Genomic DNA, 14,795 nt, shown 5'->3' on the forward strand with positions numbered 1-14,795 from the left:
GTTCGAATCTCAGCAGCTGAAGGTTGACACATCCTTCCATCCTTCCAAAGTAGGTAAAATGAGGACCCAGGTTGTTGGGGGAAATATGCTGACTCTGTAAACTGCTTGGAGAGGGCTGTAAAGTATTGTGAAGCGGTGTAAAAGTCTTAAGTGCTATTGCTATCTTGTAACAATTGCTAGTGAGTGGGGGACTACAAGAATGGATCCTTGCCTATCATGGAAACCCCATTCCAGAAAATGGCAGTAGACATTCTGGGACATACTCAACTCAAGACAACTTGTGGTAAATAGTAGATATTGATTCTTGTGTAATATTCCACTTGATGGCCTGATGCTCTAAGCTATATTGAAGGTATATGTCAGGCTCTAATCAATCTTTTTCCTGGGATTGGTTGGCCATGGAGATCCTGATAGATGTAGCAACTACTTTCTGATCAGTTAGAAATTGCGAGCATCTTACTTTAGTCATTTGCTATCAGCAAGTCATTGATTTAGTGGAGACATTCCATGGAATTGTGTTATGATTAAAACATTTATATAAGAATACTTGAACAATTGCAACTTGGTATTATCATCTTGTTTGGGGTTTCTTCTTTTGAACTTGTGTAGGGTAGAGATATCTGCTGCAACTCATCTGTTATCACTGGGAGAACATGGACATAAACATCTTTGTAGGACATCTACAGAACACCCTGAGAAAGATAGAGTACCCAATACAATTAAGTACTTTGAAACTGAACAAAAAGTCTGATATAATTTGAATGCCAGAGAACACGCCTTTGAGCTAGGAGATCAAATATTCGTCCTCAGACTAGTGTCCATCAACCAGACTTAAACAGCCAGGAAGGGTCCTTATCTATTAAAGAAAAGGTGGGACTGCTGAATGATGACGTGAAATTTTCAAGAACAAGGCTGAAACCTAGATTGTAGCACGTGAAAATATTCGGGCCTGTCACTTCAGGAGGTCAATGTTGTTTAATATCACTGTGGACAATAAGGGGATTTCAAATCATATCTATTTGAGAATTTGCCAGAGGAGAAAAATTGTGTGGGGTCCTCCCTGATACTAAAAGAAAAGGACAGTGCTGGGCGGTTATGTCAGACCTATGCTGACCTCTACATAGCATAGTCAGAGCATTTTAATCTGGCCTGAATCCAAAACTGGAAGGAGAAATATGCTTCTGTATGGTTTATAGGAAACTAAATAAGAAAACAGTGATAAATTCAAATTTTGCATGGTACGCTAAACTATAACCTAAGCAATCATTTTAAAGAAATGTGTAAAGTGAACATAGCCCTTTTAGTTCAGATTTTATATAAACCTGGACAAAACTGGCTAATTAAATATTATGGGTTTGTATTTTGTACTATGATAACCAAAGTGTTTGTTTTAAAATCCTTATCCAACTTGAGATGATGTTATCTAAAACATTGTCTTTTTCCATCTTAGCCTGCCAGTCAACTGAGATTGTCTGCGCTTCCATCCACATGACATTTTATGTAGTGGCTCCCAACTATCTGTCCATTTTTCCATTTATGATACTATTAAAATATAACATTGTTAATCTTTTTTAAAAAATCATGAAATAATAATAATCATATATAGTACCAGACAACAAGTGCTGCTTCTGTGAAGAAGCTTAAGAAACAATGAATCACCTGGATAGCTGGTGCAAGAAAATTGCACAGACTGACTATAAACAATGGGATAATAAACTAGCAACAATAGTGCATTGGAAGATCTGCAAGAAATATCATTTGCGTGCAAGGGAGAATTGGTAGGATGATAAAGTAGAGAAAATCAGAAAATTAAAAAGCTAAATTGCTCTGGGACTTTAAAATTCAAACAGACAGGCATCTGCCACATAATACCCTGGACTTAACAATTGTGGACAAGAGGGACAAAGAAAGTCTGGCTAGTGGAAGGGGCAACACCTGGAGACAGCAGAATAGAAAGAACTGGAAAAAAGATAACAAAATACAAAGACCTGCAAATAGAAATAGAACGGCCATGGCAAAAGGAAGCAAAGGTTGTACCAATAGTAATAGGTGCCTTGAGTGCAATCCCAAACATCTGGAGCAACACTTGAACAAAATCGGCATTGTCAAATTCATCATCAGTCAATTGCAAAAGACAGCTTTATTCGAAACATATTGCATTCTGTGACAATATCTCTAATACCATCAAACATCCACAGTTGCCTATCCCAGTTCCTTGGGAAGGAATCCATTAGTGGATAAAATGCCAAATCCAGTTTGAACATCTGGCTGACTGTGCAACGAAAAATAATATATATTCTTGCTGGCATTTAAATATTCCCTTTCATATTTTTTTTCATATTCTCTAAAATCCCCCTCGCTTAGATGAAAAGTATGATTTTTACTTGTATTCTTTAAAATTTTTCCTCTTTCTCTGATGTTATTAGTTAGATATATTTAAGTTTGTTTATATGTAGGCAGCATAAGATTTTCATCTCAGTGCATAAGATATTGGAGTTCTCTTTGTGTGTAGCAAAAAATATACCCATGGCTCAATTTTGAAAGTATCAGATGTTTACAAAAGCTTGTGGTCATTACCACAATTCAGAATGATAATATTTATATTCCTACAGTATATGAACAGAAAACTAAGCAACCCTGTTCTCTTAGTGAGACACTACAACTGCCTGCTAGATCCACAATATGCCTATAGAAAATTGGCATTGAGGATCACTATTCCTATGTTCTTGTATGCAGCAAGCCTTCAGATGAAGCATTTGGACATGTGTTGGATTAATTTAGGATTAGTGTGGATATTTTCTGTCCTGTTGGATTCCATGAATACAGTTTTTCTTTAAAAAGGAAGAAAAAAAAAGAGTAGAATCTATGCATTTCTTGCTGCTGCTCTTCTACTGTTTGAGCCAGCATTGTTTTGATGTATTAAAAAGTACACTGCAGATTTTCCTCTGCAATTTTGGTCTTTGTTGTTGTTGTTGTTTTATTCCTGGATACAAAGAAATTAAGAGTATGAAGGACTGCAAAAATGCCCATTGGCAGAAAAGGATTTATTTCTTTTGACTCTGCCTGCAAAGGATTGTGCTCCTAATACCCATCCACTGATAAATGTAAAAACTACTATGCATTCCAGACTTGTTTTAATCATAGCTGAATATTATATCTACTCTAGCATGACAGTAGTTAATGCTAACCAGATTCTTTTATAACCAATGTTTGCAGATCCACTTCACATCTGCTTTCAAGCTATAGTGATGAGGTCACTTCTGAAATTAAGTATAGTCTACCATTATCTCTTGTTTAAACTTTTTTTGAAGTCAGAGTGCTTTGCTACTGTATCATTTCTTGTGGGGGATGTTCAGGTAAACATGGAAAATAAAAATTAAATAGTTACAGGTAGATGTATTTTCATAGTGAGGATGTCAATGAGATGTAATTTCTTCAGTGGCACCATGAAATTGTCAAATTTACCCTTAACCATGAATTGTAACCATGCACCCTATTTCTAGGCACATTTAACTGCAAGAAACTAGGATATGTAGAACATTAGATTTTAAGGGTTAAATGTGTGGAAACATCTGGGATATGTCATTCTACTCATAATAAGTACTATGCTGTATTAGACCAATGCCTTCTCTAGCAAAGCATTCTTCCTAGCCAGCTAACAAGTTCTGGAGAAAATATGAAATACATTGGGAGAAAGAAAATATAAAATACTTTTGGACTGTTACTGGAAATCTGGACTATCACCCATCAAATGACAGATTAACATCTAATGAATCAAGATTTATTTATTTATTTATTTATTAAATTTTTATACCGCCCTTCTCCCGAAGGACTCAGGGCGGTGTACAGCCAAAAATAAAAACACAGAAATGTACAATTAAAACGACAATTTAAAACCGAGCATATTTAGAAAAAATGGCCATATTTAAAAAGTTTAAAATTTGAAATTATAAACCATATAATAATAAACCCCAGTTAAAATTTTAAAATATTAGAAATATTAAAAATATTATAAATATTAATATTATGCCAGTCCCGCTTGAATGAATAAATGCGTTTTCAGCTCACGGCGAAAGGTCCGAAGATCAGGCACTTGACGTAGTCCAGGAGGAAGTTCGTTCCAGAGCGTAGGAGCTCCCACAGAGAAGGCCCTTCCCCTGGGGGCCGCCAGCCGACATTGTTTGGCGGACGGCACCCTGAGAAGACCCTCTCTGTGAGAGCGTACGGGTCGGTGGGAGGCATGCGGTAACAGCAGGCGGTCTCGTAAGTACCCGGGCCCTAAGCCATGGAGCGCTTTGAAGGTGGTGACCAAAATCTTAAAGCGCACCCGAAAGACCACAGGGAGCCAGTGCAAGCCGCGCAGGATTGGTGTTACATGGGAGCAACGAGTTGCTCCCACTATTACCCGCGCAGCTGCATTCTGGACTAGCTGCAGCCTCCGGGTGCACTTTAAGGGCAGCCCCATGTAGAGAGCATTGCAATAATCCAAACGGGAAGTGACAAGAGCGTGAGTGACCGTGCATAAGGCATCCCGGTCAAGGAAGGGGCGCAACTGGCGGACCAAGCGTACTTGGTAAAAAGCCCTCCTGGAGACGGCCGCCAAATGATCATCAAATGACAGCCGCCCATCCAGGAGGACGCCCAAGTTGCGCACCCTTTCCATTGGGGCCAATAACTCGCCCCCGACAGCCAGCTGCGGCTGCAGCTGGCTGTACCGGGGTGCCGGCATCCACAGCCACTCCGTCTTGGAGGGATTGAGCTTGAGTCTGTTTCTCCCCATCCAGACCCGTACGGCTTCCAGACACCGGGACAGCACTTCGACAGCTTCATTGGGGTGGTTCGGGGTGGAAAAGTACAGCTGCGTATCATCAGCGTACAGGTGGTAACTCACCCCGAAACCACTGATGACCTCACCCAACGGCTTCATATAGATGTTGAACAGGAGAGGCGAGAGAATCGACCCCTGCGGCACCCCACAAGTGAGGCGCCTCGCGGTCGATCTCTGCCCCCCTGTCAACACCGTCTGCGACCGGTCAGAGAGATAGGAGGAGAACCACCGATAAACGGTGCCTCCCACTCCCAACCCCTCCAACCGGTGCAGCAGGATACCATGGTCGATGGTATCAAAAGCCGCTGAGAGATCTAATAGGACCAGGGCAGAGGAACAACCCCTATCCCTGGCCCTCCAGAGGTCATCCACCAACGCGACCAAAGCTGTCTCTGTACTATGACCGGGCCGGAAACCGGACTGGAACGGGTCTAGATAGACGGCTTCATCCAAGATGTTGACTATAATGTATAGTATCTAATAGATTCAAACGGTTATCTGATATGGTGACATATTTTAAACATGGGCATTCATCCCTAGCAATTAAATACAGCAAGGATGTCAAACTCGATTTCATTGAGGGCTGCATCAGGGTTGTGTTTGGCCTTGAGGGGCGGGGTGGGCAAGGGCAGGTTGAGCATGGCCAGTTCTACATCACTTGTGTTGGGGGCGCTTGTGGTGGCCTGAGCACTCTGCCAGCAAAAATGGAGCTTGGGAGTGCCACCCGCAGCATTTGTGAGCTCCATTTTTGGCTGCGATGGCCTCCTGCAACCCTCTGCTAGCTAAAACAGAGTTTGAGGGGGCCACATGCAGCCCTCCTGAGCTCCATTTTCATTGGCAGAGGCACTGCGGGCTGGTCCTTCACTGTTTCCAGGGCGGCCCCGCAGGCCAAATCTAAGCTGGCCCCGGACCTTGAATTTGACACCCCTGCAATACAGTATTGAACTATACTATATACTATACTATACTATTCAAAAAAATTTTTACGATCCTATAATTCCTTAATTCGGGATACAGTTTGGACCTTCTTGATTCCTACTTAGAATTTACAGTGGATATTTTCTCTTTGCGCCCTGATAGAGTAACATCTACTGCTGCTTAGGATTGAACTTTCAACCTTCCGAGTGGGAGGCAAGTATCTTCACCACTTGACCACCCTGCCTATTGTCACCCCTGGAACCATTTTCTTCCTTGGCACTTCAGGGCTGCACAGTGAACAAAGTCGAGCTGTGGGAACGGGAAGGGAGAGGAAGAGATATCTGGGGGATTGTAGCCATAATAAATTTGTGTGTGTCAAGTCTAATGAAATGTCTGTATTTTATAGGAAGACCCTTCTCCTTCTTACACTATGTATAGCTGTGGGTTGTGTGCAAAGACAGCAAGAAGGTAAGAAACATTTCTTACAGAACATTTTGAATGATCTATTAAGAGAACGGTATAGTTTTGATTTTGTTAGTATTACCTTGAAATCAGGGGTGAAATCTACTTACCTTCCTTATCGGTTTGGAAGTACACATGCTGCATGCGTGCGTTTGCTTCACACGCGGAGACCCTCTGCACGTGCGCAAAACCTTCTGTGCATGTGCAGAGGGTAAAAAACACAACCGGGTGGTGGGCCACCATCATGCCACCATCGCTACCGGTCCTCCGAACCACCTGCCACGATCGCTACTGGATCGGGAGCATTTCACCCCTGTTTGAAATGTTTTTGACTGACCATTTATCCAAATATTAGACAGAGTTGAAATGGATGCAGAAGTTGAAAGAAACCAGTTTAGAAATGTTGACCTTTTTGAGATTACTCACAGTTGCTTCCTATGGGATTATATATTTAGGGAAAACTGTAAAAAAGAAGTCTTGTATTACTTACTTCAATTTTCCAAATGTGAGAGTTTGGTGACACATAATAAAAATTGAAGATGTACTTTTGGAGACTTTCCAAGATAACCGTGCACGCTTATTAAACACTTATTCAGAGTTTCATTTTTAAGGCCCATCAAAAGCAGTTCTATTTTTAAAAATTACTTGCCTTTATTATATTTTAATGTGCTGAAGATAGTTGAAAAACATGTTTATGTTATGTTACTGTTTGTATTTAGGCTACTGAGAAATAGATAGATGCTTATTCTGGGAAGTTAAATTGGGAACGTAACAATTATAGGGTCCATTATATCCATTTTATGACCGATGTGTCTAGGCTCTTCCATTTCATTCTTCTTGCCAATGTTGGAAAACTTTCAAGATGGAATCTTTATTTATTTTATTAATTTAAATAATGTATTTGATTGCTCTTCTCTTAACAGTGATTGTGGGTAATATACATCAGTGACTTTTTTGGGGAGTCTTGGAGCTACAGTGTCTGATTTCCCTCTTGTGAAGTTCATGATCTCAGCTTGCTCTTCGTGGGGAACAAGATATGATATCTTAATAGATTTTCATACCAGTAGTAGATAGAAATATTTAGTTGAAAGGACTTTACTTTTCCAAGCCATTTCCTTCTCCTTCAGAATTTAAGAAACAGAACAAATACTTTTCAGAGTTAGCTATAGAAAATTGAAGACTTGTAAAGAAATTTATGACATTCTGAAACACTTTACTTATCAATTTACTTATAAGTAGAAATTCTTCTTGCATCGTTTTTACTATTAGGCAAAAGATAATTTTTTTTGTCATCCAATGAACACATGTAAGTTTTATAGGTTTGTTATACTTATTATACTTAAGGGACGTGGTGGCTCAAGGGCAAGGACGTTGAGCTTGTCGATTGAAAGGTCGGCCACTCAGCGGTTCGAATCCCTAGTGCTGCCGTGTAACGGGGTGAGTTCCCGTTACTTGTCCCAGCTTCTGCCAACCTAGCAGTTTCGAAAGCATGTAAAAATGCAAGTAGAAAAAGTAGGGACCACTTTGGTGAGAAGGTAACAGCGTTCCGTGCGCCTTTGGCGTTGAGTCATGCCGGCCACATGACCACGGAGCCGTCTTCGGACAGCGCTGGCTCTTCAGCTTTGAAACGGAAATGAGCACCGCCCCCTAGAGTCGGCAACGACTAGCATGTATGTGCAAGGGGAACCTTTACCTTTTTATACTTATTTATTTAAAACATTTATATATGTCCATTCATGTAATATGTTTTTATTAATCTTGCTCTTTTCTCCAAGAAGGCCAAGGAAATGTTTATGTGGCATTTTCTTCTATCTTCGTCAACTTCCTGACCTTCGGACCTTCCGCCGTGAGCTTAAGACACATCTATTCATTTGCGCAGGACTGGACTAGGGTTTTAAATTTTTAAATGACTAAATTTTAGCTTTGGTTTTAAATTGGGTTTTATTATTTATATCTTATTTTAAATATTTGGCCTTTATAATAAGTTTTTTAGATGAATGTTTTATTTTGTATATTTGTGTGTTTTTATATGGCTGTACACCGCCCTGAGTCCTTAGGGAGATAGGGCGGTATAGAAATACGAATAAATAAATAAATAAATAAATAAATAAATAAATAAATACTGTAGAAGAAGGAGTGGCAAACACCTGGGGTGGAGTTAAAACAGGGATCAGCCTGTCTCTATATAGCCACAAGCAGACTAAGTCCAACCCCCCTTGAATTCCACGAACCCTATCTAACTCCAAGCAGGTGTTAATCACTAGTTGAGAAAATTCCTGTGCGCAGGCTATTCAGCAATAAATGAGTTTAATTGGACCTTCATGTGTGGATTTGATGTTTTGCACCTAACACTTGCTTTCCAAAAATCCTACAAAGTGAGTTTGGTTGAGAGATTAGTACAGGGGTGTCCAAAGTTTTTTGAGTGAGGGCCAAATACAGAAAAATAAGCAAAGGCCCGGGCCACGGGGGGGGGAGGGGGGGGTAAATTTTTTGTACCAGTTCTGTGGGCATGGCTTATTTTGGGGTGTGGCTTGGTGGTCATGTGACTGGTGGGCGTGGCTAACTCCTCATGTGACTGAGTGGATGTGGCTATGGGCATAGAAACTACTCAGAGGGCTAAAAAAAGTAATTTTTGACCAGTCCTCACACTTATGACCATCCTCACATTTATGCCCATTGCAGCATTTTTAACAACCATATCACTCATTTCACAACTGCTTCTCTTCACCACGGTTACAAGATAGGGTGCAAAATGTAAAGATAGTTGTAGGTGTGAGGACCAGTCAAAAGTATGAGGACAGGTGAAAAATAACTTTTTCAGCCGTCTGAGTAGTCCCTATGCACAAAATGCTGCAACAGGCATAAATGATGACCGGTCATAAGTGTGAGGACTGGTCAAAAGTGCGATATAGTTTTGTCTGGAGACATTCTGCACACTTCCCCACCAACGCTGTTCGGCCCCTCGCCGCCTCACCTGTTTCTCGATGCGGTCTTCTTCTTTTCCGCCAGAGTCCCAGCTGCTTTCTATCAGTCTGCAGGGTGCAAAACTGTCACGCTGGGAGATCCTGCAGCATGCAAAGAAGCCCCAAGGGTCCCTCGGTTTGGGCACAGGTTTGGGAGCAGAGCCCCAAAGGGCTTTGAAGCTGCTCCGAGGGGCAGCTGGGGCCCATGTACAGAGTGCACACAATAGCCTCAAGCCACAAGAGTTTTGCAGCCAGCCAGTCCTTCTCAGAGGCAGACAAAATGAAACAGAAACAAGCCAAGCGGGTGAGAGACACCTTCAAAGGCAAAAAAACAAAAAATCTTCCCTTTTGGGAAGAGGCAGCGCTGTGCTAGGAAGGCCGGCTATTCTCCCCCTCCGAGGGCCTTGTGGGTCAGCCAGGAGGCTTTGGCCCCTTGGAGGAACGACCCTGGCAATGCCCCATGGGGCACAGGGCCACCAGCCGCCAAGCTGCCTTGGGCCCAAAAGACTCTTTACGAGGAAGGGCTTCATCCCCTTGGGCATCCCGGCATCCCAGGATGTTGCCATCTTCCCCAGCTGTGGCAACACTGCGGGGTGGGGTGGGGTGGTGGGTCTCTTGGCTCTCTCCCAGAGCCTCCTTGGTCACTCAGCTTCCCGGACAAGGCCCCAACCCAGCTGCGCCCCCCCTCACCAGGCATCGAGGGATTCCCACCAACTGAGCTGCATCACCGGGAGGGGAGGCGGTGGCTGGAGAGGACAACCCGCCGCCGCCCCCACCCAGAGGTTCTCCGGGAGCAGAAGCGTCCACGGGGAGGGGGTAAATTTTTGTACCAGTTCTGTGGGCATGGCTTATTTTGGGGTGTGGCTTGGTGGTCATGTGACTGGTGGGCGTGGCTAACTCCTCATGTGACTGGTGGGCGTGGCTAACTCCTCATGTGACTGGTGGGCGTGGCTAACTCCTCATGTGACTGGTGGGCGTGGCTAACTCCTCATGTGACTGGTGGGCGTGGCTAACTCCTCATGTGACTGGTGGGCGTGGCTAACTCCTCATGTGACTGGTGGGCGTGGCTAACTCCTCATGTGACTGGTGGGCGTGGCTAACTCCTCATGTGACTGGTGGGCGTGGCTAACTCCTCATGTGACTGGTGGGCGTGGCTAACTCCTCATGTGACTGGTGGGCGTGGCTAACTCCTCATGTGACTGGTGGGCGTGGCTAACTCCTCATGTGACTGGTGGGCGTGGCTAACTCCTCATGTGACTGGTGGGCGTGGCTAACTCCTCATGTGACTGGTGGGCGTGGCTAACTCCTCATGTGACTGGTGGGCGTGGCTAACTCCTCATGTGACTGGTGGGCGTGGCTAACTCCTCATGTGACTGGTGGGCGTGGCTAACTCCTCATGTGACTGGTGGGCGTGGCTAACTCCTCATGTGACTGGTGGGCGTGGCTAACTCCTCATGTGACTGGTGGGCGTGGCTAACTCCTCATGTGACTGGTGGGCGTGGCTAACTCCTCATGTGACTGGTGGGCGTGGCTAACTCCTCATGTGACTGGTGGGCGTGGCTAACTCCTCATGTGACTGGTGGGCGTGGCTAACTCCTCATGTGACTGGTGGGCGTGGCTAACTCCTCATGTGACTGAGTGGATGTGGCTATGGGCATAGAAACTACTCAGAGGGCTAAAAAAGTAATTTTGACCAGTCCTCACACTTATGACCATCCTCACATTTATGCCCATTGCAGCATTTTTAACAACCATATCACTCATTTCACAACTGCTTCTCTTCACCACGGTTACAAGATAGGGTGCAAAACTGTCACGCTGGGAGGGGAGGCGGTGGCTGGAGAGGACAACCCGCCGCCCCCACCCAGAGGTTCTCCGGGAGCAGAAGCGTCCCGTTCCGCGGGACCTCGGCAGCCCCGCAGCGGGGCCCACTCAGCAGCTCAACCTCCCATCCTCCTCCGCCCGCCTCCTCCTCTGTCTGGTGGGCGGGCTGGAGCCGTGGGCGCCCGGCGCCCCTACAGCCCAGTGGCGGAATGGCGGCCTGCAGCCCCGGTGGGCGGGTAGCCTCAGCGGAGCCTCCCGCATCTGCAACGGGCGGCGGCGTTGCCATCTTCCCCAGCTGTGGCAACACCGGGGCGGGTGGGTGGTGGGTCTCTTGGCTCTCTCCAGAGCCTCCTTGGTCACTCAGCTTCCCGGACAAGGCCCCAACTCAGCTGCGCCTTACCAGGCATTCCCACCAACTGAGCTGCATCGCTGGGAGGGGAGGCGGTGGCTGGAGAGGACAACCCGCCGCCGCCCCCACCCAGAGGTTCTCCGGGAGCAGAAGCGTCCCGTTCCGCGGGACCTCGGCAGCCCCGCAGCGGGGCCCACTCAGCAGCTCAACCTCCCATCCTCCTCCGCCCGCCTCCTCCTCTGTCTGGTGGGCCGGGCTGGAGCCGTGGGCGTCCCGGGTGCCCCCTACACCCCAGTGGCGGAATGGCCGGCCTGCAGCCCCGGGTGGGCGGGGGTAGCCTCAGCGGAGCCTCCCCGCATCTGCAACCGGGCGAGCGGCGGCTTCCTTGGGGGCCAGGACGGGGGCCGCACCCCACTGTCCACCGAGAATTTGCTGCGGGCCAATAAAAACTGACCCGCGGGCTGCAGTTGGCCCGCGGGCCGTAGTTTGGACACCCCTGGATTAGTAAATTCACATACTGCACTAAAATATTATATATTTTGTTTTGGTTATATATTTTGTTTTGGATGAACATAATTTGATAGGTGCAAAATGTACTAAATGAGCTTCATTTTCAGGCTTACTAACTTTGGCATCAACTGGATCCTCTTCTAAGGATTTTCTTCATAGTTGTAGGTCATGAATATATTCAGAAGATTTATCTGGCCTCCAAAGAGCTGTTTTTGGATTTGGGTATAAACAATCAATTTGTTTAGTTAAGAAAAAAAGTTGGAGCAGTGTTGCTTACTTTATGCTTGTAGTGGAACTCTTGTTTAAGAAGCCCAAATGCAAAGCCCAAATATAGGTCTAGTTCAATAGTTTATTGGAGCCTTTCTGTTATACATTTATTCTTTCAGCATTAGATGTATATATGATAAATTCGAACAGCTATTGCTTACTCCAAGCTTTGAGATGAGACAATCTAAAGACATGTATTGTCTGGCTTGTCTGTCAATATCATCTTCTCTTCAGCTTCTTAGAACAGAAACTCACTTAAAATATAGAATAAAGTGAAGACATGTGGTATCTACAGGGGAAAAAAAGAGTTTGTTGGCTTTTCTAACTATGCTTCCTTGGCAATGGTGTGTCAGAAGGATAAAACACAGCACAGTTACCCTTATCCCCCACACTGTAAGAAAATGATTAATGAAGTCTGCAAGCAAACAGGGAAGAAAGCATTAGTCTTCTGAAGTTGAAACAAGTCATTTTCAAGACGACAAACCATAAATATTTGTTGCAAATCTCCTTTGAGTTTTTTTTGGTTCTTTTTAATGTACAGAATAAATGAAGTCAGATGCCAACATCTGTGCAGAGAGAGAGAAAAAAGAATAGATCCTTAATGGATTTATTTTTTTAAAAAAAAGTCAAAGCACCTGGACTGGATTATATGTTCTAAAAGCATCTATTTTTTAAAGCATCTTCTAAGAGAATTATTATAGAGAGCCAGTTTGATGTAGTGGTTTAGGCACCAGACTAGAAACTGGGAGATCGTGAATTCTGTAGTGGTTTAGGCACCAGACTTGGGCCAGTCACTTTCTCTCAGCCTTAGGAAGTGGGTGATAAATAAACCAGTTGTGAAATCTTGCCAATGAAACCACTGATACTTAGTCCAGGAGTCAACATTGACTCAATGGCACAAAAACAAACAAACCAAACCAAAAACAAAACAAAAACAGTATTATATTTAGAGAGGAAATTTTGAGAATACATGAATGTGTGGTTATAACTTTCTAGCTGTAAGTTTAAGGTTGTGAAAGGTGGTTAAAAAGAAGTATACAATTGTAAAGGTACCAAGCTTCCACAGAATTCTAGTTTTACAGGTTAATTTATTTATTACTACCATACTAATTAAAAAAAAAACCCAAGATAACCTCCTTGTCTGACCCAGATTCCATTTTTTTCAGAGCACTGAGTAAAATAAAGAAATGATTATTTTTCCACACAGAAATTCCATATTTTATTTTATTTATTTATTTATTTATTTATTTTATTTATTTGTCAAACACAACAGTATATATAAGTATAAACATGAAATAACCATACGAATTGGATACAATCAAAGGGAACATTAGGACAGGAATGGTAGGCACGCTGGTGCTCTTATGCACGCCCCTTACAGACCTCTTAGGAATGGGGTGAGGTCAATGGTAGATAGTCTTTCGTTAAAGTGTTGGGGATTTTGGGAAGAGACCATAGAGTCAGGTAGTGCATTCCAGGCATTAACAACTCTGTTACTCAAGTCATATTTTCTACAATCAAGATTGGAGCGGTTCACACTAAGTTTAAATCTATTGTGTGCTCATGTATTGTTGCGGTTGAATTTAGTAATTTAGTAAATTTAATTAATTAAATTTAATTAATTTAATTAATTTAATTCAATTACTAAATTCAATTGAATTTAGTAATTGAATCTAGTAATTTTTCCTCAAACTCTGAAAATCCTGTGAGAGATTCCTTTCTTTTTTGCATTCAATCATGTCCAATTCTCAAACTTTGTTTGGAAAAGTCCCTGCAATTTGGCAAGGTTTTTCAGAAGCATTTTGCCATTTGTCTCATTCCTAGGGCAAAGGGAAAGTGACAATCACAAGGTGCTTGGCATTGTGTCTAAGACAGGGCTAGAATTTACAGTCTCCTGATTCCTGGCCTAATGGCTTAACATCAAATTGGCTTTCTATGAGAAATATAGGCCCCGCTGAAAAACAGGACGCTAAAACATTGTGTTTGTTAGATTCCAGGCTTTATTTGTAATCTTTTTTTTTCCCCAGTAAGTGGAAAACGACACTTTGAATTACAGCATGACCAGTTCTGTGCAATTTTCACAAATTAAGACTTAAATACATTTATTTTATGCCTAAGCATCCCAAGGAATTGGAAAATATATAATGCCATCTCCCCATTGAAATGATATGTTATTCAGTGCCTCTGAATACAGTACGTCAATTGTAAAATATACCCCTAAGTATTATTACAGCCTCTTAATAGCAAAGCATGTAACTAATTTTCAGAAGGGGTAATACATAATTATATATTCAGTGACAATTCCAAAAGTGTAAGGGTTTTGTGTGAATATATATGTGTCTGTCTGTTTATACACACACTAGAAAAGGAGACAAAAATGTGCCACTACTTAATATTTGCTAGTAATATTTTTGGTAAACAGAAGGAAATCAAATTCAGAAATTAGGCTGATTTTTTTGGAAAAGTCTGTGGAAATCCTTCTGTTTGTTCAGTTTTGGCTTTTGCTTCGACTTGTATTAATGCTGATGAATAATTGATTTTTCATAATTTTAATCTAATATGCTAAAATGGTATGTTCTAAGGTTCCTGGCCTGAGCCCAAGAAGTAATTTTGCAAATTATTTTTGAGGCTAAATTGTTGATTGATCCTATGAATTATTATTAAACTACCATAA

General features: G+C 43.0%; 1 protein-coding gene across 1 annotated transcript in view; it reads left to right on the top strand.

Annotated features, from left to right (window-relative positions):
• The window catches only part of COL24A1 (collagen type XXIV alpha 1 chain), a 169,416-nt gene that overhangs the window by 10,251 nt on the left and 144,370 nt on the right, over positions 1 to 14,795 (top strand). The window contains exon 2 of the mRNA XM_058174721.1: positions 6,153 to 6,214. Coding sequence (XP_058030704.1) covers positions 6,153 to 6,214 — 62 coding nt within the window. The remainder of the gene's footprint in view (positions 1 to 6,152; positions 6,215 to 14,795) is intronic.

This window comes from Ahaetulla prasina, chromosome 3 (genome assembly GCF_028640845.1).
Source record: "Ahaetulla prasina isolate Xishuangbanna chromosome 3, ASM2864084v1, whole genome shotgun sequence".
Lineage (NCBI taxonomy): Eukaryota > Metazoa > Chordata > Lepidosauria > Squamata > Colubridae > Ahaetulla > Ahaetulla prasina.